Below are 25,367 nucleotides of genomic sequence, written 5' to 3' on the forward strand. Positions count from 1 at the left end.
CCCGACTTCCTAGTTAATTACATTTACATTATTAGTTTAATCACATAATAATAATTACAGAGAATTGATTTGATAAAATAAGTCTTCACTTTAATGATGCCAAAGACACAACAGCTGCATCGAGCAGGCTACACTGCTCCCTAACAACTGAAGCATGGCCATTGCTGTAAATGACAATGTGTGTAACGGTCTTCTTCCTCCTCTGACGAGGAGTAGTAGGAAGGATCGGAGGACCAATGCGCAGCGTGGTAAGTGATCATGATACTTTTAATAGAACACAGAAAAATACAAAATAACAACGTGAAATAACAAAAACCGAAACAGTTCCGTGTGGAAAACACAGACACAGAAAATAATCAACCACAAATCAAGGGTGAAAACAGGCTGCCTAAGTATGGTTCTCAATCAGGGACAACGATTGACAGCTGCCTCTGATTGAGAACCATACCAAGCCAAACACAGAAATACCAACTCATAGAAAAACAAACATAGACAACCCACCCAACTCACGCCCTGACCATAGTAAAACTAAGACATAACAAAATAACTAAGGTCAGAACGTGACAATGTGTTCTCAGTCAACTTACCTGGTAAAATAAGGGTTCATTAAAAATAGATAAATAAAATAAAACGTAGGCTACATACTGTCTCTTAGCATCAGCTCAATGTAAATGAACAACAGTAAAAGCTACTGACCAAATCGAATCAAATTGTATTCGTCACATGCTTCGTAAACAACAGGTGTAGACAAACAGTGAAATGTTTACTTAATGGCCCTTCCCAACAATGCAGAGAGAAATAAAATAGAGAAATTATAGAAAAGTAAAAAACCTAATAATAACCAGGACCATGGCTACCGGTAAATTACAGCGAAGTGTTCTCTGAGAAAAATATATATATATTTGGTGGGTGCTATATTTGTCCTATTTCAAATGGCGAGACTGCAAATGGAGAGTCGTTTTAGGATTTAAATGGATGAACTGGTGTCATACTAAATTGTTTCATTGCTTTTAAAAATAGTGGTAGGGAAATTTGTGTAAAAACATCATGATTGAAATGAAAAGTCCACTTTAAAATGTCGGACTTGTTTTGTCATAACTAAAAATGTTTAAACCCCTACAAAAACATCTGTAATTACAATTAATTATTTTCCTGCTTTGAGAAACTGGTTAAAATGAAAAGCCTACATCTGTATGTAAACTTGTCTGAGCCACAATGGCCCATCTCCTGGTCCTCAAGACAAGAACACCCTTGTCTTTGGTATGAATAAACCAGGGATCGAATCCCCAACCTTCCATTCTCAGAGACAACACATTAACAACAAGGCCACTGAACTATCAAAGGTCAAACTGTCTTCTAATGTTTTACACTGAATATTGGTAAAACATGACAAGGGTCTGGAGAGGATGTGGTGCCAATGGATAGGGAGCCACAATCCTGAGTCTGTGTCAGTCCACTGCCAGCCCAGATATTTGTTTTGGTATGGATCTGTGGTGGGTGCTAACTTGGCAGCAGGATGGCATTGGGTCAGATGTAATATTGAGTGTTTCCAGAGAGTGTTTGTGCCTCTGAGCTTGCTGCCCAATGATAATGAACCACCTAGCTGTGGTGGAGAAAGAAAGCTTTTGCATTAAAATCATGGTTCCCCACTAAAACAGAACAGTTAGTCATATCACCCACTACATCACAGCCAGGAAAATACTTCTTCAAGTTGTACATTTTTGTCAGTTAGTAGACACTCCTTTCCACAGCAATGAGTGCATACATTTTCTTACTGGTCCCCTGTTGGAATCAAACACGCAATGCTGGCATTGCACGCACCATGCTCTACCAACTGATCCATCACCATTCCTGTCCCCCTGAGACTGACTGTTTGCTGTTCTCCTCTCATCCACCCACCCACCCTGTCTCCTCCAAATTCTTATCCTCTTCTCCATGTTAACTCACCCTTTCTTCTCTCTCTCCTTAGATCCCCCAGGTGAGTTACGCCTCCACGGCCCCGGAGCTGAGCGACAACACACGTTATGACTTCTTCTCGCGTGTGGTGCCCCCAGACACCTACCAGGCTCAGGCCATGGTGGACATCGTCAAGGCCATGCGCTGGAACTACGTCTCCACCGTGGCGTCAGAGGGCAACTACGGAGAGAGCGGGGTGGATGCCTTCATACAGAAGTCTCGAGAGGATGGTTAGTGGGTTCTCTGTGCTTTTGTTCTGTTCATTCATCATTCCTCTTGCCATATGAACTGAGAATGATGCAATAGAAGAAGGCCCCTAGTGGTCGAGCTGAAATATTTTCCTTGTGTTTGTCTTCGAAAGTAGGAGTCCATATGCTGTACACATATCACCCAAAACAACAATCTGCACAAATACATGGTTATTTATTACCTTTATTTAACTAGGCAAGTCAGTTAAGAACACATTCCTATTTACAGTGACAGCCTACCAGGACACAGTGGGTTAACAACAGATTTTTTCCTTGTCAGCTCAGGGATTCGAACCAGCAACCTTTTGATTACCGTTCTCACAAACCATTGGAGGTGGGTGGAATACTAAATTGACATATGGAAAATATAACTTCAATCCAAACTTGAGATATGCATCATGGCTTACTTTTACATTTGAATTTCCTTTTGCATTTCAATTCCCCATGGTTGGTTGGAAATATAATTATTTCATTTAATTCAATTCTTGATGTGTGATATGGTACGTATATCTTTGGCTACCGGGGGATTTGCTGAATATCAAGTACAAGTAAATTGTCCAGAGAGATAAATCTGTTGCATAGTATGAATGTGGTCTCACAATATATAAATAAATACTGTAAGTTTGTAATAACCCATGGTCCACTTATAGGGTGTTTTGAATGCATCATGACTAAAATAAGCTCAGAAGTTGGTGTGTGTGTATTAATTAGCAGATTAAGGCTATTCAGAATCTAGAGAACCCCTTCCTTGTACTCCGACATTCTGAAAGTGAGCACCTACCTGGTTCACTTCTCTTTTTCTTTTTAGAGGAGCTTAGGTGTCAATTGCCCTTTCACCTTGATCCGATACAACTGCCTGATTTATTCTCTTCTTTTTATCAACATGCGACTGCAAAAGAGTGTTGAGGTTAAGTGTTGAAGTCAACCGCATCAGCCTCAAAAGCACTAAGAGTGTTGAAATCAAGTTTTGAAATCAACCACATCAGCCTCAAAATCACTAAGACAGTGTTGAGGTTAAGTGTTGAAGTCAATCACATCAGCCTCAAAAGCACTAACACCGTACCCAAACCATCTGTGAGCGTGTGCTATTGTGATTTTGTCCCCCCACACCAAACCTGATCACGACATGCAGGGTAAAATATCAAAACAAACTCTAAACCAATTATATTAATTGGAGACAGGTCGAAAAGCATTAAACATTTATGGCAATTTAGCTAGCTTGCTTGCAGTTGCTAGTTAATTTGTCTTATTTAGCTAGCTTGCTTTTACTAGCTAATTTGTCCTTGGATATAAATGGTGAGTTGTTATTTTACCTGAAATTTTACCTGAAGTTCCTCTACTCCGACAATTAATCCACACATAAAACGGTCAACTGAATTGTTTCTAGTCATCTCTCCTCCTTCCAGGCTTTTTCTTCTTTGGACTTTATATGGTGATTGGCATCTCATAGTTACCATGATAACTCAGACCCAGTTCATCTTTCAATCACCCACGTGGGTATAACCAATGAGGAGATGGCACATGGGTATCTACTTCTATATAAACCAATGAGGAGATGGAGGAGGCAGGACTTGCACCGCGATCAGCATCACAAATAGAACTGACTTCTATTTTAGCCCTTGGCAACGCAGATGCTCGTTGGCGAGCGCGAGCGGTGTTGGTGCAATAATTGAATAACATGTATGTTAAAATGTATTTATTTTGGTGTGGCCAGCATGTAAGAGTGTTGAGGTTAAATGTTGTAGTCAATCACATCAGCCTCAAAAGCACTAAGAGAGTGTTGAGGTTAAATGTTGAAGTCAATCACACCAACCTCACTCTATGATGAGTCAGAAATAGGCGACAGTATGAATTAAATAGTGCCTACACCTACTTTACATTTTGCTATTGTTCTTGCCTTACAGTTGTCAAGGAAGGGGTGTGCTTGTTGACACACTTTGCAATGCATTACACAATCTGCCAATAGTCTCTTACCAACTCGATCGTCAAACTCCACTTATCAAAACCAGAAAAACATAAAAGCTAGGCCTTTTCCTAGACATGTGGGTGTATTTCTGCATTCAAGTAGGCGGTAACAAACAACTCTGACAGCATTGCACATAGCCACCTGTTTACAAAAGCTAACTGTAAGTTGAATATTAAATTAGCGTTTTGTCACTTGTGCACAGCAACAACACTTGTCGAGGTAAAACATTTTATATTCAACTTTCAACTGCCAGAGTACAAGCTCTGCAAGTTCTACAAGCTTTATTGTTTCCCTACAGTCCATTAACACAGAAAACAGAGATACTCTGGATATCTCTGTGGGACAGTGTAGTAGAGAAACGCAGTCCCCTCAAGAATTAGAAACAGAAGGAGTCAGAATCAATAAACTAGGTTTAATTCGAGGAGTGGTAACAAGGGAGCAGGCAATAAGGTAAATTGGAGTGTCCTAACACTGGTATTTCACTACACCAAAACCAGGTGTTTAACCAACTGCAGATACAGTGTGTGATTGAGTATAAGGTAGCCTACATTATGCAAATGAATTACAGGTATATTATGCTATATATTATCATTATAATACATTGCATATTCAAAGTGCTTTTTTAGAACCCAAAGAAGACACCTTACGTAATGCTTCAATAAGGTAGTCTGATGGGTTTTTACATACTGTAGGTTTAGCATATTGCCATTTTTTATAGCAACAGTACCTTTCACTATGGCTAGCTGTTACACCTGTGCAATGTTGTTTTCTGTGCGAAGAACTGCCCTGAAATTATAGGATTGTGTCATGACTATTGAGCAAAAAAGGTTGATTAAGTTTTGTGTTGGAATCCGTTGGCCATTTATCTCAGTCAATCAAGCCTAAAATGTTGTTCATACAAGCTGGCTTGGTTGACAGAACCCAGTTTATAGGTGTAGACATTGTTCTGCTCAACATCTACAGAAACAAATAGGGATGTCTTCATCTATAGTAACACAGATGACACATTAAAAGCTAGACACAAAACCATTTTTATCACTACAATAAAAACAATAAAAAGAAGCGCTAGTGAAAAGTGACTGCCGTGAGTCAACTTGAGAGCCCTCTCTCTCCTCATTACTCCTCTCCTCCAGTCTCTCTCTCCCTCTCTCTCCTCATTACTCCTCTCCTCCAGTCTCTCTCTCTCTCTCTCTCTCCCTCTCTCTCCTCATTACTCCTCTCCTCCAGTCTCTCTCTCTCTCTCTCTCTCTCTCTCTCTCCTCCAGTCTCTCTCTCTCCTCTTTTACTCTCTCCCTCTCTCCAGTCTCTCTCTCAGTCTCTCTCTCTCTCTCTCCTCATTCTCTCTCCTCTCTCTCTCTCTCTCCTCATTACTCCTCTCCTCCAGTCTCTCTCTCTCCCTCTCTCTCCTCATTCTCTCTCCTCAGTCTCTCTCTCTCTCTCTCTCTCTCTCTCCCTCTCTCTCCTCATTACTCCTCTCCTCCAGTCTCTCTCTCTCTCTCTCTCTCCTCATTACTCCTCTCCTCCAGTCTCTCTCTCTCTCTCTTTCTCTCTCTCTCTCTCTCTCTCCCTCTCTCTCCTCATTACTCCTCTCCTCCAGTCTCTCTCTCTCTCTCTCTCTCTCTCTCTCTCTCTCTCTCTCTCTCTCTCTCTCTCCCTCTCTCTCTCTCTCTCTCTCTCTCTCTCTCTCTCTCTCTCTCTCTCTCTCTCTCCTCTCTCCTCATTCTCTCTCTCCTCTCACTCTCTCTCTCTCTCCTCATTTCTCCTCTCCTCCAGTCTCTCTCTCTCCCTCTTTCTCTCTCTCCCTCTCTCTCTCTCTCTCTCCCTCTCTCTCCTCATTCTCCTCTCCTCCTCTCTCTCTCTCTCTCTCTCTCTCTCTCTCCCTCTCTCTCTTTCTCCTCTCCTCAGTCTCTCTCTCTCTCTCTCTCTCTCCTCCAGTCTCTCTCTCTCTCTCTCTCTCTCTCTCTCTCTCCTCTCTCTCCTCATTACTCCTCTCCTCCAGTCTCTCTCTCTCTCTCCTCATTAGTCTCCTCTCCTCCTCCTCTCTCTCTCTCCAGTCTCTCTCTCCTCTCTCTCTCTCTCTCTCCTCTCTCTCCTCATTACTCCTCTCCTCCAGTCTCTCTCTCCTCTCTCTCTCCTCTCTCTCTCCCTCTCTCCTCCAGTCCTCTCCTCTCTCTCTCTCTCTCCTCATTACTCCTCTCCTCCAGTCTCTCTCTCTCCTCTCTCTCCTCTCTACTCCTCTCCTCCAGTCTCTCTCTCTCTTACTCTCTCCTCTCTCTCCTCATTCTCCTCTCTCAGTCTCTCTCTCTCTCTCCTCTCTCTCTCTCCAGTCTCTCTCTATCCTTCTCCTAGTCCTCTCCTCCAGTCTCTCTCTCTCCTCTCTCTCCTCATTCTCTCCTCTCCTCCAGTCTCTCTCTCTCTCTCTCTCCTCTCTCTCTCCTCTCCTCCAGTCTCTCTCCTCATTGCTCCTCCCTCCTCCAGTCTCTCTCTCTCTCTCTCCTCTCATCCAGTCTCTCTCTCTCCTCTCTAGTCCTCTCTCTCTCTCTCTCTCTCTCTTCTCACAAATCCTGTCCTAAAGTCTCTCTCTCTCTCTCTCTCTCACTCATTACTCCTCTCTCAGTCTCTCTCTCTCTCTCTCTCTCTCTCTCTCTCTCTCTCTCTCTCTCTCTCTCTCTCTCTCTCTCTCTCTCTCTCTCTCTCTCTCTCTCTCTCTCTCTCTCTCTCCTCTCTCTCTCTCCTCATTACTCCTCTCCTCCAGTCTCTCTCTCTCTCCTCATTACTCCTCTCCTCCAGTCTCTCTCTCTCCAGTCTCTCTCCCTCTCTCTCTCTCTCTCTCCCTCTCTCTCCTCATTACTCCTCTCCTCCAGTCTCTCTCCCCCTCTCTCTCCTCATTACTCCTCTCCTCCAGTCTCTCTCTCCCTCTCTCTCCTCATTACTCCTCTCCTCCAGTCTCTCTCTCGCACTCCCTCCTCACTACTCCTCTCCTCAAGTCTCTCTCTCCTTACTAGTCCTCTCCTCCTCTCTCTCTCTCTCTCTCTCTCTCTCTCTCTCTCTCTCTCTCTCTCTCTCTCTATCCTTACTAGTCCTCTCCTCCAGTCTCTCTCTCCCTCTCTCTCCTCATTACTCCTCTCCTCCAGTCTAGCTCTCGCACTCCCTCCTCACTACTCCTCTCCTCCAGTCTCTCTTGCACTCCCTCCTCACTACTCCTCTCATCCAGTCTCTCTCTCTCTCCTTACTAGTCCTCTCCTCCAGTCTCTCTCTCTCTCTCTCTTTTCTCACAAATCCTGTCCTAAAGTCTCTCTCTTCCTTCTCCTCACTATTACTCCTCTCTCTCTCTCTCTCTCTCTCTCTCTCTCTCTCTCTCTCTCTCTCTCTCTCTCTCTCTCTCTCTCTCTCTCTCTCTCTCTCTCTCTCTCTCTCTCTCTCTCTCTCTCTCGCTCTCTCTCTCTCTCTCTCTCCCGCCCCACCACTTCTCACCTCCAGTCTCTCTCTCGGGCTCCCTCTTCTCCTCCAGTCTCCCTCTCCCCCTCCGCACCAATCCGTCAGTCTCTCCCAGTCCCTCCAAGGAGTTTCACTGTACTTGGTTGACTAAGCAGAACGGAAATTAAATGTAGGAGACCTTGGGGTGGCCTAGTCATGTCCCTGACTGTCCCTGTCCCTGGCTTGCACTTGGCTGGGCAGGCAGCGGTGAACTGAGACAGACTTGGCCTTAGGTACCCATCCTCAATTTACCCTACTATCACTCTCAACCCCTTGACTAAACTTTAAATCACCCAACCCACCCCACCAATCAGGTACAGTCTGGATGTGGGTGTAATTTTGACTGTGGTAAAATTCACTGAGATGTTGCGAAATGACTGCCGACTACATGTAGTGGAATGTATATGAAAACCTATTTTTAAGACGTCCACAACAAGGCTGAAATAATCCATGGAGATTGAAATGGACACAGTATTTGTGATTCCTGCGATGCAACTGAGAGATTAAGTGTTCCAAACTTGTTTTGGATTAAGTGTCATCCCTTCTTTTTGAAGTGATCTTTGCAATTTTGTGCACTGCAAGGGCTCTTAACCAGACTATTATGTCCCCTTATGTGTAGTAGCCATCACATGCTGTTGGGAAAACATTGTATGAGGACAGGCGCAATGATTAGAGGTGTCCCTGGAGTTGGGGGCTGGGATATGGATGAGAATCTTTAGCTTTAGTAACTAATCCCCATGTAGATTGGGCTTTTGGCAGACCTTTCTAATCATATACATTACAGGATCATTATCTCATAGACACTATATATGATACATTTGAGATACCTCTCACTCTGAACAAATTCTGTTTCTTTTCAACTAAGTATGAACCTTTATAAAGGTCAGTCATAAGTTCTTCTAATACACTTCCCATATGGACCCGAGCTGGATCATGTGCCAAGAGAGTGAGCAGAACACTGTGTGAGTGTGCGTGTGTGTGTGTGTGTGTGTGTGTGTGTGCACCCACATATGCCGGGTGTCATTGAGGGGTGCTGTTAAGAGGCTTTTATTATATAATACATGTACAGAATGCAGACATGTTGTGACACAGGCAGGGCATGGCAGTGGTAGTAAACTGTAAGCTATTAGGGCCAAACCTGTTGAGAGCCATCTTTGACCGCAGACGAGACACTCGCTTTGGCGCAGAGTTGTTGACTACTGTGGAACCATGCCTTAAGAGATGTCATCTATCAAGTTAATGAAACACAATGTCAATAAAGACCCTAACGAGATTCCAGCAAGCCATTAGGTTGTCTGACATCAACATGAGAAACTCTCCTGACTGTCTGCGTGTGTTTATGTATTTATTATGGATCCCCATTAGCTGCGGCCAAAGCAATAGCTACTCTTCCTGGGGTCCAGCAAAATTAAGGCAGTTAACACAGTTTTAAAACATTACAATACATTCACAACACACTGTGTGCCCTCTGGCCCCTGCTCCACCACTACCACATCTCTACAGTACTAAATCCATGTGTATGTATAGTGCGTATGTTATCGTGTGTGTGTGTGTGTGTGTGTGTGTGTGTGTGTGTGTGTGTGTGTGTGTGTGTGTGTGTGTGTGTGTGTGTGTGCTAATGTTTGTGTTGCTTCACAGTTCCTGTTATTCCATAAGGTGTTTTTTGATCTGTTTTATGAAATCTAATTTTACTGCTTGCGTCAGTTACTTGATGTGGAATATAGTTCCATGTATTCATGGCTCTATGTAGTTCTGTGTGCCTCCCATAGTCTGTTCTGGACTTGTGGACTGTGAAGAGACCTCGTGTCATGTCTTGTGGGGTATGCATGGGTGTCCGAGCTGCGAGCCAGTAGTTTAGACAGACAGCTCGCTTCATTCAACATGTCAGTACCTCTCATAAAGTAGTGATGAAGTCAATCTCTCCTCCAGTTTCAGCCAGAAGAGAATGACATGCATATTATTAATATTAGCTCTCTGTGTACATCCAAGGGCCAGCCATGATGCCCTGTTCTGAGCCAATTGCAATTTTCCTAAGTCATTTTTTGTGGCACCTGACCACACTACTGAACAGTAGTCAACAAAACTAGGGCCTGTAGGACCTGCCTCGTTGATAGTGTTGTTAAGGTAGGGCATTGCTTTATTATAGACAGACTTCTCCCCATCTTAGCTACTACTGCATCAATATGCTTTGACCATGACAGTTTACAATCGAATGTTACTCCAAGCAGTTTAGTCATTTCAACTTGCTCAATTTTGTAACGTTCTTAGTCCTTGTCTGAGGAGTATGAAGGATCGGAGGACCAATACGCAGCGTGGTACGTGTTCATGATGAATTTATTAAACACAGAACACTAAACAAAAATAACAAAGAGAAAGACACAAAACGAAACCATCCTGTTTGGTGACATACACAAAGACAGAAAACAATCACCTACGAAACACAGGTTGGAAAAGGCTACCTAAGTATGATTCTCAATCAGAGACAACAACAAAACACCTGCCTCTGATTGAGAACCATACCAGGCCAAACGCAAAACACAACATAGGAAAACGAACATAGACAACCCACCCCAACTCACGCCTTGACCAACCTAAAACAGAGACATAACAAAATAACTAAGGTCAGAACGTGACAGAACCCCCCAAAGGTGCGGACTCCGGCTGCAAAACCTGAACCTATAGGGGAGGGTCTGGGTGGGTGTCTGGACCCCACTCCACCATAGTCTTTCTCCGCCTCTTAACCCGCTTCCTTGGCACCTTACGAGCGGTGACCCTCACCGCCGACCTCGGACTGGGGAACCTAGCAACGGGTCTCAAATGGACGGGAGATTCCGGCAGCACCGGACAGGCGGGAGACTCCGGCAGCTCTGGAGTGAGGGGCGGCTCTGGCAGCTCCTGACTAACAGGCGGCTCTGGCAGCTCCTGAGTGACCGGCGGCTCTGGCAGCTCCTGAGTGACCGGCGGCTCTGGCAGCTCCTGACTGACCGGCGGCTCTGGCAGCTCCTGACTGACCGGCGGCTCTGGCAGCTCAGGAAAGACGGGCGGCTCTGGCAGCTCAGGACAGACGGGCGGGCGGCTCTGGCAGCTCAGGACAGACGGGCGGGCGGCTCTGGCAGCTCAGGACAGACGGGCGGGAGACTCTGGCAGTGCTGGACAGGCGGGAGACTCTGGCAGCGCTGGACAGGCGGGAGACTCTGGCAGCGCTGGACAGGCGGGAGACTCTGGCAGCGCTGGACAGGCGGGAGACTCTGGCAGCGCTGGACAGGCGGGAGACTCTGGCAGCGCTGGACAGGCGGGAGACTCTGGCAGCGGGGGCACCTGTAGGGAAGAGACGGAGAGACAGCCTGGTGTGGGCGGCTGCCACTGGAGGCCTGGTGCGTGGAGGAGGCACCGGATAGACTGGACCGTGGAGGCGCACTGGAGGTCTCGAATACCGAGCCTGCACAACCCTACCTGGCTGGATACTCCCCGTAGCCAGGCCAGTGCGGCGATGTGGAATAGACCACACTGGGTTATGCTGGCAAACCGGGGACACCATGTGTAGGGCTGGTGCCATGTACCCTTCATGGCACCTGGCTCGATGCCCACTCTAGCCCGGCCGATACAAGGCGCTGTGCACCTGCGCACCGGGGAAACCGTGCGCCTCACGGCATAACACGGTGCCTGCCCGGTCCACCTCTCTTTACGGAAAGCACGGGGAGTTGGTTCAGGTCTCCTACCTGACTTAGCCACACTCCCCGTGTGCCTCCCCCAAGACATTGTTGGGGCTGCCTCTCGTCCCAGCCGCGCTGCCGTGCTGCCTCCTCATACCACCGCCGCTCAGCTTTCCCTGCCTCCAGCTCTGGTCCCTTGCCGTCCAGAATCTCCTCCCATGTCCCGAGATTTCTGCTGCTGCTCGATACCACGCTGCTTGTTCCTTTGGCGGTGGGTGATTCTGTAACGTTCTTCGTCCTCGTCTGAGGAGTATGAAGGATCGGAGGACCAATGCGCAGCGTGGTACGTGTTCATGATGAATTTATAAACACAAAACACGAATACCCATTGAATGTCAATCGGTAAACAATGAATATGATTTTTGAAACTAATTTAAACTGGACACCTCATATCTCCCTAGAAGACAAATCACCCAACGAGGCAGTCTGTAATCTAATCCACCATAAATCCATACAACAGATAGGAACATCAGAGTCTTCAACTAACTATGGAGCCATTCTGTAACCTAATCCACCATAAATTCATTCAACAAATAGCTGCAGACGTTGATGTTTCTAACTATCAAGGCAGTCTGTAACTTAATCCACTATAAATTCATACAACAGATAGCAGCAGATGTTCCATATGACCTTTTACTTGCAACCATTTACCCTAGTTAAATAAAGGTTAAATAAAAAATAAAAACCCGATGCTATGGTCATTTATGTCTTCATTTACGGTCAGACATTAAACAATTGTCTGTCTAACCCTCCAGATGTGTCCTGTTGTATTTCATTTAGACAATTACATGCCTGTTCTTAAATTGGGCCAGACGGACAGAACAGCCACCCTGACCGTGTCTCTCAGGCATCTCTATGGCACAGTGAATGACCGTGCCTCTCAGGCATCTCTATGGCACACTGAATGACCGTGCCTCTCAGGCATCTCTATGGCACAGTGAATGACCGTGCCTCTCAGGCAACTCTATGACACAATGAATGACCATTCCTCTCAGGCATCTCTATGGCACAGTCAATGACCGTGCCTCTCAGGCATCTCTATGGCACAGTCAATGACCGTGCCTCTCAGGCATCTCTATGGCACAGTGAATGACCGTGCTTCTCAGGCAACTCTATGACACAAGGAATGACCATTCCTCTCATGCATCTCTATGGCACAGTGAATGACCGTGCCTCTCAGGCATCTCTATGGCACAGTGAATGACTGTGCCTCTCCGGCATTTCTATGAATGTGAATGAATGTGTCTAGAGATATTATGACATGCCGGTAAGAGGCACAGTAGAAGACAAGTAGCTGGATTGTTTTGGGGTCAATTCAATTTAATTTCCAGTCAATTGAGAAAGCAGACTCAATTCAATTCAATTCAATTCATGCTTTTCAATTAGAAGAATTTGGAGTTTGGTTTCAGTTCTGAATTGATTGGAATTTAAAATAAATTTACCACAACCCTGAAATTTAAATTTAAATTTACCACTGTAGATGTACAGTACAAGTCAAATGTTCAGACACACCTACTCATTCCATTTTTTTTTTTTTACTATTTTCTAAATTGTACAATAATAGTCAAGACACCAAAACTATGAAATAACACATGGAATCATGTAGTAACAAAAAAAGTTAAAACAAATCAATATATATTTGAGATTGTTCAAAGTAGCCAACCTTTGCCTTGATGACAGCTTTGCAAACTCTTGGTATTCTCTCAACCAGCTTCATGAGGTTGTCACCTGGAATGCATTTAACAGTTAATTTAACAATTAACAGGTGTACCTTCTTAAAAGTTAGTTTGTGGAATTTATATCCTTCTTAATGCATTTGAGCCAATCAGTTGTGTTGTGACAATGTAGGGTGGTATACAGAAGAGAGCCCTAATTTGTAAAATGACCAAGTCCATATTATGGCAGGAAAAGCTCAAATAAGCTAAGAGAAATGACAGCCCATCATGACATGAAGGTAAGTCAATCCGTAAAATCTCAAGAACTTTGTAAGTTTCTTCAAGTGCAGTCGCAAAAAACATTCAAGACCCAGAGATACCTCTGCTGTAGAGGATAAGTTCATTAGAGTTAACTGCACCTCAGATTTCAGCCCAAATAAATGCATCACAGTATTCAAGTAACAGACACATCTCAACATTAACTGTTCAGGGCAGACTGTGTAAAGCAGGCCTTCGTGGTCAAATTGCTGCAAAGAAACCACTACTAAAGGACACCAAAAAGAAGAAGATACTTGTTTGGGCCAAGAAACACAAGCAATGGACATTTGACCTGTGGAAATCTGTCCTTTGGTCTGATGAATCCAAATATGAGATTTTGAGTTCCAACGGCCATTTCTTTGTGAGACGCAGGGGAACGGATGATCTGAGCATGTGTGGTTCCCACCGTGAAGCAAGGAGGAGGAGTTGTGATGGTGTGCTGTGCTGTGCTGTGTGTGCTGTGCTGGCGACACTGTCTCTAAGATTTATTTAGAATTCAAGGCACACTTAACTGGCATGGCTACAACAGCATTCTGCAGCGATACGCCATCCCATCTGGTTTACTATCTTTTTTTTTTTTACATGACAATGAACCAACACATCTCCAGGCTTTGTAAGCGCTATTCGACCAAGGAGGAGAGTGATGGATTGCTGCATCAGATGACCTGACCTCCGCAATCACTCGACCTCAACCCAATTGAGATGGTTTGGGATGAGCTGGACGGCAAAGTGAAGGAAAAGCAGCCAACATATTCTCAGCATATGTGGGAACTACTGGTTGAGAGAATGCCAAGAGTGTGCAAAGTTGTCAAAGCAAGGTGCAACAATTTTTAAGTTAATACATGATTCCATATGTCATTTCATAGTTTTGACTATTTTTGGGGTGGCAGGGTAGCCTAGTGGTTAGGGAGTTGGACTAGTAACCGGAAGGTTGCAAGTTCAAACCCCCGAGCTGACAAGGTACAAATCTGTTGTTCTATCCCTGAACAGGCAGTTAACCCACTGTACCTAGGCTGTCATTGAAAATAAGAATTTGTTCTTAACTGACATGCCTAGTTAAATAAAGGTAAATATATATATTATTCAATGTAGAATTTTTTAAAAATTGAAAGAAATTAAGCAATACAGTTTGTTCTACATGGGGAAAGCCTCAGAGAAAGTTTGGGTGAAGAAAGAATGGTACATTTATCCTGAAGTACTGTGAGGAGGCTGCACAAATATGCCACAAAATAGGTTGTGAATTACTATAGATAAGGTTAATGTCAGTGTCAGCTAATATATGACTATAATTTTTGGGAAAAGAGATGAAAATAGGCTGTGGCTGGTTGGTAGTCTGGCTGGCTGTGGGAGAGATCAACATTAAGCGGGCACCCAATCACTCGGCTGCTCCGTCGTGTGCCGAGGAATCCAGTTTTGATTCGATTTGTGGTTACCAAATTGCATTTACCAACAGGAGAGGCAATCAATTTGGAGGGGAAGAGCAGAAAATGAAACATATCAAAGGGTCGAAAATGTATGAGATAATTGGACAATCCATACATGGAATGGTGATATGACTCTGAAACATCCTGGCCACTGGGACAATGAGAATGGAAACAAGAATTGGAGTAGAGCGTGTGTGTGCGTCCGTGTGTGTTTGTACAGTATGGATGCATGCGCATGTCTTTGTGGGAGGGTGGTTTGTAGGCGGAAGTGACTAAATGTTTTCCATTGCAATAATAACTCATTAAGAAAGCGAAAGGTTTTTGTGAAACAGAATCAGAAGATTATGGAAATTGATCAACTCATGCAGCTAATCTGGATTACAATTCTACGGTTCCAACTGCTTCTCATTAGAACAAATTTAGAGCACTTTTGTAAACGGGATCAGATTTAGAGCATACACTAATCGACTTTGAAAGTCTTCATATCGTTAATCAAGCAGGACAATTCAGATATTTTTTGTATTATTATTAAACATTTTTTAGATGAAGTAACTGAAATACTTAAAGGATATCTGTATATTTTGTGTCATTTAGTAAATTATGTAATATTCTATAATACCAACAAAATATTTTGTAATATTCCTTAATTGTACAGAAATACTACTCTACATTTGATCTGAGAATATACTATTAGCTAAATAGTATATTTAGTATATCCACCTGACTGTTTATGGCACATAGCCTTTAGCTTCACTGTTTGTTTTGTAGTGTTTATTGTTTTGTTCAGTTTCTTTTCTAAATAAAAAGAATGCGTATGCTCAACACTGCACCTTGGTCTCCTCCTTACAACAGCCGTGACAGTGAAGTTATTGAAATTCTTACAGTGGTCTTGACTGGTGGAAAATGTAATTACTATACAGCCTGAACACTGCCAGCCTGAACACTGCCAAAACACTTCTCCAAACATTGGACTGGTTTGAGTCATTCCAATAACTTAGTTTGTTTCAGTTGGGTTGTTTAAATGGTAATTCAACATGAACAACATGTTCTCAGTGCTGAGAAGTTGAAGAGGGCATACACACATCCTCTGTTGCTTTCCATATAGGAGGGGATGGGGCCCGATACAGCCTGCCATAGAATAGCCATGAATTACCTTGTAACACAGATCCTTTGTCTACAGTACACAACAAGGTCTGGGATCAATTCCATTCCAATTCCATTCTGTCAATACAGGAAGGGAATTCAAATTCTATTCATGCTTTGAAAAACCCTTTTTGAAGATAAATGGCATTTTTTTTCCCATTCATGAATTGAATGTCAATGCATCTCCTGAATGGAATAAATTGAAATGGGATTGACCCTAACCCTGCTGCATCATCCCTACAGGGTGAAGATAAATTCTGCATCTACTTCCACGCACACACACACACTGTGTGACAAAACCTCTACTATATTGTGAGTGGGCTTTGAAGGTCTGAGACGGGTGCAACAAGTGGCCTCAATGGATTCTGAAATATCCGTCACAAAAATGTCTATAATAGAAAAATAAGTACTACTGCCGTACCCATAACCATACATTCCCAATCTCCTCTTTATCAGGTATGGCTGGATGAAAGCCCCTGTTAAGTGGAGGAAAAACAAGTCAAACAATCTATCAGAACCTCATTGTGCAGCAAAACACAAATGGAATTAATGTGAACACCTGAAGCTCATTATGGTTGAACACCTGAAACCCATTATGATTGAACACCTGAAACCCATTATGGTTGAACACCTGAAGCCCATTATGGTTGAACACCTGAAGCCCATTATGGTTGAACACCTGAAGCCCATTATGGTTGAACACCTGAAGCCCATTATGGTTGAACACCTGAAACCCATTATGGTTGAACACCTGAAACCCATTATGGTTGAACACCTGAAACCCATTATGGTTGAACACCTGAAACCCATTATGGTTGAACACCTGAAACCCATTATGATTGAACACCTGAAACCCATTATGGTTGAACACCTGAAGCACATTATGGTTGAACACCTGAAACCTATTATGGTTGAGCACATTAATCAGTGTCTCCAGTAGCCAATCTGGAGAGAAGTGAATCAACATGAGCGGTATTGTCACAAGCAGATGGCTCACACCTTCACTAAGAGACCCTGATGTGAGTCCTTGGCCTCTCGCAACAATGGGAACCCGACCGCTTGGTAAATTTACATAATAATTATTCTGCAGTGTTCACCACTGTCAGACATTTCCAACTATTTTCAAAATCCCCAGGCTTCTTGTAATGGGGCACAAATGTAATTTTGTTTCTGCATGAGGACCTTGAAGGGTCAATTTGGAAATAGCATGGAAGAGGGACAGGGGGACACAGCGCGGGAGGGGTGGCAGCAGGGAGACTGGTGGAGACGGGGGAGCCAGCAGTGGAGGGGGGCAGCGCGGAGACTGGTGGAGACGGGGGAGCCAGCAGTGGAGGGGGGGCAGCGCGGAGACTGGTGGAGACGGGGGAGCCAGCAGGGGAGGGGGTCAGCGCGGAGACTGGTGGAGACGGGGGAGCCAGCAGGGGAGGGGGGGCAGCGCGGAGACTGGTGGAGACGGGGGAGCCAGCAGGGGAGGGGGGGCAGCGCGGAGACTGGTGGAGACGGGGAGCCAGCAGGGGAAGGGGGGCAGCGCGGAGACTGGTGGAGATGGGGGAGCCAGCAGGGGAGGGGGGGCAGCGCGGAGACTGGTGGAGACGGGGAGCCAGCAGGGGAGGGGGCAGCGCGGAGACTGGTGGAGACGGGGGAGCCAGCAAAGAGATGAGAGGGAGACGTGGTAGACAGGCTGCTGTCACATGTGACACATAGGATAGATTGTAGCCTGGTGCCACAAAACAACTTGGTGGATGAGCAATCTTCCAACACAGCTATCTGAAATCACTCAAACCTTAATTACGGAAACTGGATTCTGAAGAAAAAAAACAGTCACATTTAATGCTGCTTCATGAATAAGATTTCCATAAGGTAATAGGTTGCACACTGAGATACAAATAGTATTGCGATTGGCCTATTAGTGCTGATGAGGTCGGGCTGATGTTTGAACTCGGGGCTCAACAGTGAGGATTGATTGAATGAGGGGTAGAGAAAAAACAGCTTTAGTTTAGAGCTGTCTTTAAGGATTCCCACTTTCACCTTCATTGGTAGAACCCTGCATTCAAATTCTAAACAATTGTGAAAATGATGAACCTGCAAGAAAACACTAATTATTTTTACATATGCAGTATTCTATTTACTGTTGATGGATTAGAAATTGATGGATTTCAGCATCACAAAAAAAGCAGTCATGGTAGATTGTTTACTTTTTCCTCAAAACAGGAATAAACAAGATGCTTAATTCAACAATGTGTTGATGGAATATTTTCCTGTTTCTTTCCCAGCAATCATCATCATCCTTCTGTTAGCCGAGCTGTGAGGAGCTGCAGCCAACTTGGCACCCAGGCATTTCTGATTGTTCCCCTTTGGATTTACGCATCACAGTCTCGTTTTTTATGTGGGACTGTTTCAGATTCATATAAACAGTGGACCTCTCGCTGCTTTATGAGAATGTGTTGCTGTCTATCAGTCTCCTAGACAAGCAGCAGGAGTCTGTTGCAGCATTATAAAATGTCATATTTTCTGCCAGTACAGACAGAGATACAGGCGTAGCTATTTTAGTGGCAAGAGGGGAAACTTAACATGAATTTGTTTGTTGCTGTTTAAAAGTTGAGTGCATTTCTCCTGTTCTCTTTGCCAATATCGATATTCAGTCGACGAAGGAGCAAGTGGCTAGAGAGGTATGCAACTTTTTCTGCTAAATTAATCTGAACGCCTGGCTTGGCTGGAGTTCAAGTATTTAAGTGTTATTGGAGACATTATGCTGCAGCCTTTAAGTTATGGAGGCTCTGCAAGAGTGTTTCCAATTTAATTTTGAATGAAGCGCGCGGCAAGAGTGATTGAGTCTGGCAGGAATCACAGGGTACAATTTTGACATAATGTCACTTTGACTCAGGGCGTGTAATTCCCCTTACCAGTGACAATGTGCTGAACAGAACCTTCTAAAAAAAGGACAGGGAGAGGAGTTGCTAAATGAGAGAGTTGAAAGTTGCAGAGACAGAAAAAGTTCTATCTTTCGGAGTCATCTAACAGTGTGAGACTTGGCACTTTGGAATTGATTTTGGCAGGACGTTACCATAACAAAGAGGGGAAGCTCGGAGGATTGATTAGAGAAATGATCAGTGTACTGTCCCATAAGGAAATATTGGGTAGATAAGGGTAGATAATCTTGCTAGTGAAAAGAACCAAAGGTAAATTTGCAGGAAGGTCTGTATTTGTCAATGAGTGGTCAAACAAGATCCTACTGTAGGATGAATACCTCAAAGAATACCGTCAATCTTCAAGACCTTACAGTTTGCTCTTGTACTGTCAAAATATTTGAAAAACACCAGAGATCATTTTAAAGATTGTGTTTACTGAGGCAAAGTGTTAGAGTGAGGGCTAGTTGAACGGAGGGCACGCAACTGAAATCAATATAGCAGCTATCATCATTTGCTGGGTTTATTAATGGCTTGGCACCAAGCTTGCAAAGAGAAAAACACCCACTTGCATTTAGGCAATGCTCCAGCTCCTGCGGCCCTCAATCCCATATCAATCATCTAGGTGAACATTTTTCTCCGATTTTCTCAGCAATGATCTGGCGGCTTAAATTCCGCCCCCCTCCAAAGAAAAAAAAAACAATCAACAAATGAATGGTATCAATTAAGTGATAAGGCTGCCAGGATACACAAATTATCTAGCATGGGTCATAGTGTAAAATCTGGCAGCGTTTTGCACAACTCCCTCTCTCCAGGTCCAATATAATTATTTATTTATTTAGAGCAAGGGTCTTCAACCTTTTTTTGCCCAGGGACCTCCTCCCAGACAAACTGGAGACCCCCATCATACGTTAGCAAATTTTCACATCTTATCTTATCAGGTGAATGATAATGGCAGGGAGAAGTAATCATTATTTTAAAGTGAATAGATTTGGTGGATGTTTTTTTTGGTGGATGGTGTAATTGGCTCCAGTGAGTGTAATTGACTCCAGTGAGTGTAATTGGCTCCAGTGAGTGTAATTGGCTCAAATTAGTGTAATTGGCTCCAATGAGTGTAATTGACTCCAGTGAGTGTAACTGGCTCCAGTGAGCGTAATTGGCTAAAATGAGTGTAATTGGCTCCAGTGAGTGTAATTGGGTCCAGAGTGTGTAATTGGCTCCAGAGTGTGTAATTGGCTCCAGTGAGTGTAATTGGCTGCAGTGAGTGCAATTGGCTTCAGTGAGTGTAATTGGCTCCAGTGAGTGTAATTGGCTTCAGCGAGTGTAATTGGCTTCAGCGAGTGTAATTGGCTCTAGTGAGTGTAATTTGCTCCAGCGAGTGTAATTTGCTCCAGCGAGTGTAATTGGCTCCAGCGAGTGAAATTGGCTCCAGTGAGTGTAATTGGCTCCAGTGAGTGTAATTGGCTCCAGCGAGTGTAATTGGCTCCAGCGAGTGTAATTGGCTCCAGAGTGTGTAATTGGCTCCAGTGAGTCCAGTGAGTAATTGGCTCCAGTGTGTAATTGGCTCCAGTGAGTGTAATTGGCTCCAGCGAGTGTAATTGGCTCCAGAGTGTGTAATTGGCTCCAGTGAGTGTAATTGGCTGCAGTGAGTGTAATTGGCTCCAGTGAGTGTAATTGGCTCCAGTGAGTGTAATTGGCTCCAGTGAGTGTAATTGGCTCCAGTGAGTGTAATTGGCTCCAGTGAGTGTAATTGGCTTCAGTGAGTGTAATTGGCTCCAGTGAGTGTAATTGGCTTCAGCGAGTGTAATTGGCTCCAGTGAGTGTAATTGGCTCCAGTGAGTGTAATTTGCTCCAGCGAGTGTAATTTGCTCCAGCGAGTGTAATTGGCTCCAGTGAGTGTAATTGGCTCCAGTGAGTGTAATTGGCTCCTCCATTGGGTCCAGTGTGTATAAGCTCCAGTGAGTGTAATTGGCTCCAGCGAGTGTAATTGGCTCCAGTGAGTGTAATTGGCTTCAGTGAGTGTAATTGGCTCCAGTGAGTGTAATTGGCTCCAGTGAGTGTAATTGGCTCCAGTGAGTGTAATTGGCTTTAGTGAGTGTAATTGGCTCAGTGAGTGTAATTGGCTCCAGTGAGTGTAATTGGCTCCAGTGAGTGTAATTGGCTCCAGTGAGTGTAATTGGCTCCAGTGAGTGTAATTGGCTCCAGAGTGTGTAATTGGCTCCAGAGTGGGTAATTGGCTCCAGTGAGTGTAATTGGCTGCAGTGAGTGCAATTGGCTTCAGTGAGTGTAATTGGCTCCAGTGAGTGTAATTGGCTTCAGCGAGTGTAATTGGCTTCAGCGAGTGTAATTGGCTCCAGTGAGTGTAATTTGCTCCAGCGAGTGTAATTTGCTCCAGCGAGTGTGATTGGCTCCAGCGAGTGAAATTGGCTCTAGTGAGTGTAATTGGCTCCAGTGAGTGTAATTGGCTCAAGTGAGTGTAATTGGCTCCAGTGAGTGTAATTGGCTCCAGTGAGTGTAATTGGCTCCAGAGTGGGTAATTGGCTCCAGCGAGTGTAATTGGCTCCAGTGAGTGTAATTGGCTGCAGTGAGTGCAATTGGCTTCAGTGAGTGTAATTGGCTCCAGTGAGTGTAATTGGCTTCAGCGAGTGTAATTGGCTCCAGTGAGTGTAATTGGCTCCAGTGAGTGTAATTTGCTCCAGCGAGTGTAATTTGCTCCAGCGAGTGTAATTGGCTCCAGTGAGTGTAATTGGCTCCAGTGAGTGTAATTGGCTCCAGTGAGTGCAATTGGGTCCAGCGTGTATAATTGACTCCAGTGAGTGTAATTGGCTCCAGCGAGTGTAATTGGCTCCAGTGAGTGTAATTGGCTCCAGTGAGTGTAATTGGCTGCAGTGAGTGCAATTGGCTTAAATGAGTGTAATTGGCTCCAGTGAGTGTAATTGGCTGCAGTGAGTGTAATTGGCTCAAATGAGTGTAATTGGCTCCAGTGAGTGTAATTGGCTCCAGTGAATGTAATTGGCTCAAATGAGTGTAATTGGCTCATGTGAGTGTAATTGGCTCCAGTGAGTGTAATTGGCTCCAGTGAGTGTAATTGGCTCCAGCGAGTGTAATTGGCTCCAGTGAGTGTAATTGGGTCCAGAGTGTGTAATTGGCTCCAGAGTGGGTAATTGGCTCCAGTGAGTGTAATTGGCTGCAGTGAGTGCAATTGGCTTCAGTGAGTGTAATTGGCTCCAGTGAGTGTAATTGGCTTCAGCGAGTGTAATTGGCTTCAGCGAGTGTAATTGGCTCCAGTGAGTGTAATTTGCTCCAGCGAGTGTAATTTGCTCCAGCGAGTGTAATTGGCTCCAGCGAGTGAAATTGGCTCTAGTGAGTGTAATTGGCTCCAGTGAGTGTAATTGGCTCCAGTGAGTGTAATTGGCTCCAGTGAGTGTAATTGGCTCCAGTGAGTGTAATTGGCTCCAGTGAGTGTAATTGGCTTTAGTGAGTGTAATTGGCTTCAGGGAGTGTAATTCGCTCCAGTGAGTGTAATTGGCTCCAGTGAGTGTAATTGGCTCCAGCGAGTGTAATTGGCTCCAGTGAGTGTAATTGGCTCCAGTGAGTGTAATTGTCTTCAGCGAGTGTAATTGGCTTCAGCGAGTGTAATTGGCTCCAGTGAGTGTAATTGGCTCCAGTGAGTGTAATTGGCTTCAGCGAGTGTAATTGGCTTCAGCGAGTGTAATTGGCTCCAGTGAGTGTAATTTGCTCCAGCGAGTGTAATTTGCTCCAGCGAGTGTAATTTGCTCCAGCGAGTGTAATTGGCTCCAGCGAGTGAAATTGGCTCTAGTGAGTGTAATTGGCTCCAGTGAGTGTAATTGGCTCCAGTGAGTGTAATTGGCTCCAGTGAGTGTAATTGGCTCCAGCGAGTGTAATTGGCTCCAGTGAGTGTAATTGGCTTCAGTGAGTGTAATTGCCTTCAGTGAGTGTAATTGGCTCCAGTGAGTGTAATTGGCTCCAGTGAGTGTAATTGGCTCCAGTGAGTGTAATTGGCTTCAGTGAGTGTAATTGTCTTCAGTGAGTGTAATTGGCTCCAGTGAGTGTAATTGGCTCCAGTGAGTGTAATTGGCTCCAGTGAGTGTAATTGGCTGCAGTGAGTGTAATTGGCTCAGTGAGTGTAATTGGCTCCAGTGAGTGTAATTGGCTCAAATGAGTGTAATTGGCTCCAGTGAGTGTAATTGGCTCCAGTGAGTGTAATTGGCTCCAATGAGTGTAATTGGCTCAGTGAGTGTAATTGGCTCAAATGAGTGTAATTGGCTCAGTGAGTGTAATTGGCTCCAGTGAGTGTAATTGGCTCAAGTGAGTGTAATTGGCTCAAATTAGTGTAATTGGCTCCAGTGAGTGTAATTGGCTCAAATGAGTGTAATTGGCTCCAGTGAGTGTAATTGGCTCCAATGAGTGTAATTGGCTCAGTGAGTGTAAGTGGTCAGTGAGTGTAATTGGCTCCAGTGAGTGTAATTGGCTCCAGTGAGTGTAATTGGCTTAGTGAGTGTAATTTGCTTCAGTGAGTGTAATTGGCTCCAGTGAGTGTAATTGGCTCCAGTGAGTGTAATTGGCTCCCGAGTGTAATTGGCTCCAGTGTGTAATTGGCTCCAGAGAGTGGGTAATTGGCTCCAGTGAGTGTAATTGGCTGCAGTGAGTGCAATTGGCTTCAGTGTAATTGGCTTCAGCGAGTGTAATTGGCTCCAGTGAGTGTGAGTGGCTCCAGCGAGTAATTTGAGTGTAATTGGCTCAGCAGTGAGTGTAATTGGCAGTGAGTGTGGCTAATTTGCTCCAGTGAGTGTAATTGGCTCCAGTGAGTGTAATTGGCAGTGAGTGTAATTGGCTTTAGTGAGTGTAATTGGCTTCAGTGAGTGTAATTGGCTCCAGTGAGTGTAATTGGCTCCAGTGAGTGTAATTGGCTCCAGTGAGTGTAATTGGCTCCAGTGAGTGTAATTGGGTCCAGCGTAATTGGTATAATTGGCTCCAGTGAGTGTAATTGGCTCCAGTGAGTGTAATTGGCTCCAGTGAGTGTAATTGGCTTCAGTGAGTGTAATTGGCTTTAGTGAGTGTAATTGGCTCCAGTGAGTGTAATTGGCTCCAGTGAGTGTAATTGGCTCCAGTGAGTGTAATTGGCTCCAGTGAGTGTAATTGGCTCCAGTGAGTGTAATTGGCTCCAGTGAGTGTAATTGGCTCCAGTGAGTGTAATTGGCTCCAGTGAGTGTAATTGGGTCCAGAGTGTGTAATTGGCTCCAGAGTGGGTAATTGGCTCCAGTGAGTGTAATTGGCTGCAGTGAGTGCAATTGGCTCCAGTGAGTGTAATTGGCTCCAGTGAGTGTAATTGGCTTCAGCGAGTGTAATTGGCTTCAGCGAGTGTAATTGGCTCCAGTGAGTGTAATTTGCTCCAGCGAGTGTAATTTGCTCCAGCGAGTGTAATTTGCTCCAGCGAGTGTAATTGGCTCCAGCGAGTGAAATTGGCTCTAGTGAGTGTAATTGGCTCCAGTGAGTGTAATTGGCTCCAGTGAGTGTAATTGGCTCCAGTGAGTGTAATTGGCTCCAGTGAGTGTAATTGGCTCCAGTGAGTGTAATTGGCTCCAGTGAGTGTAATTGGCTCCAGTGAGTGTAATTGGCTCCAGTGAGTGTAATTGGCTCCAGTGAGTGTAATTGGCTCCAGCGAGTGTAATTGGCTCCAGTGAGTGTAATTGGGTCCAGAGTGTGTAATTGGCTCCAGAGTGGGTAATTGGCTCCAGTGAGTGTAATTGGCTGCAGTGAGTGCAATTGGCTTCAGTGAGTGTAATTGGCTCCAGTGAGTGTAATTGGCTTCAGTGAGTGTAATTGGCTTCAATGAGTGTAATTGGCTCCAGTGAGTGTAATTTGCTCCAGCGAGTGTAATTTGCTCCAGCGAGTGTAATTGGCTCCAGCGAGTGAAATTGGAGTGAGTGTAATTGGCTCCAGTGAGTGTAATTGGCTCCAGTGAGTGTAATTGGCTCCAGTGAGTGTAATTGGCTCCAGCGAGTGTAATTGGCTCCAGTGAGTGTAATTGGCTCCAGTGAGTGTAATTGGCTCCATTGGCTCCAGTGAGTGTAATTGGCTCCAGTGAGTGTAATTGGCTCCAGTGAGTGTAATTGGCTCCAGTGAGTGTAATTGGCTTCAGTGAGTGTAATTGGCTCCAGTGAGTGTAATTGGCTCCAGTGAGTGTAATTGGCTCCAGTGAGTGTAATTGGCTCCAGTGAGTGTAATTGGCTCCAGTGAGTGTAATTGGCTCCAGTGAGTGTAATTGGCTCCAGTGAGTGTAATTGGCTCAAATGAGTGTAATTGGCTCATGTGAGTGTAATTGGCTCATGTGAGTGTAATTGGCTCATATGAGTATAATTGGCTCCAGTGAGTGTAATTGGCTCAACTGAGTGTAATTGGCTCAAATTAGTGTAATTGGCTCCAGTGAGTGTAATTGGCTCAAATGAGTGTAATTGGCTCCAGTGAGTGTAATTGGCTCCAGTGAGTGTAATTGGCTTCAGTGAGTGTAATTGGCTTCAGTGAGTGTAATTGGCTCCA

General features: G+C 44.6%; 1 protein-coding gene across 3 annotated transcripts in view; it reads left to right on the plus strand.

Annotated features, from left to right (window-relative positions):
- LOC118374600 (metabotropic glutamate receptor 4-like) overlaps positions 1–25,367 on the plus strand; it is a 318,221-nt gene that overhangs the window by 192,477 nt on the left and 100,377 nt on the right. For all 3 annotated transcript variants that reach the window (XR_008144147.1, XM_052526507.1, XM_052526508.1), the window contains exon 3: positions 1,970–2,186. Coding sequence is in view for 2 of the 3 variants with exons in the window: in XM_052526507.1 (XP_052382467.1) it covers positions 1,970–2,186 (217 nt within the window). In the remaining variant the exon portion in view is untranslated. The remainder of the gene's footprint in view (positions 1–1,969; positions 2,187–25,367) is intronic.

The sequence above is a fragment of the Oncorhynchus keta genome, chromosome 10 (genome assembly GCF_023373465.1).
Source record: "Oncorhynchus keta strain PuntledgeMale-10-30-2019 chromosome 10, Oket_V2, whole genome shotgun sequence".
Classification (NCBI taxonomy): domain Eukaryota; kingdom Metazoa; phylum Chordata; class Actinopteri; order Salmoniformes; family Salmonidae; genus Oncorhynchus; species Oncorhynchus keta.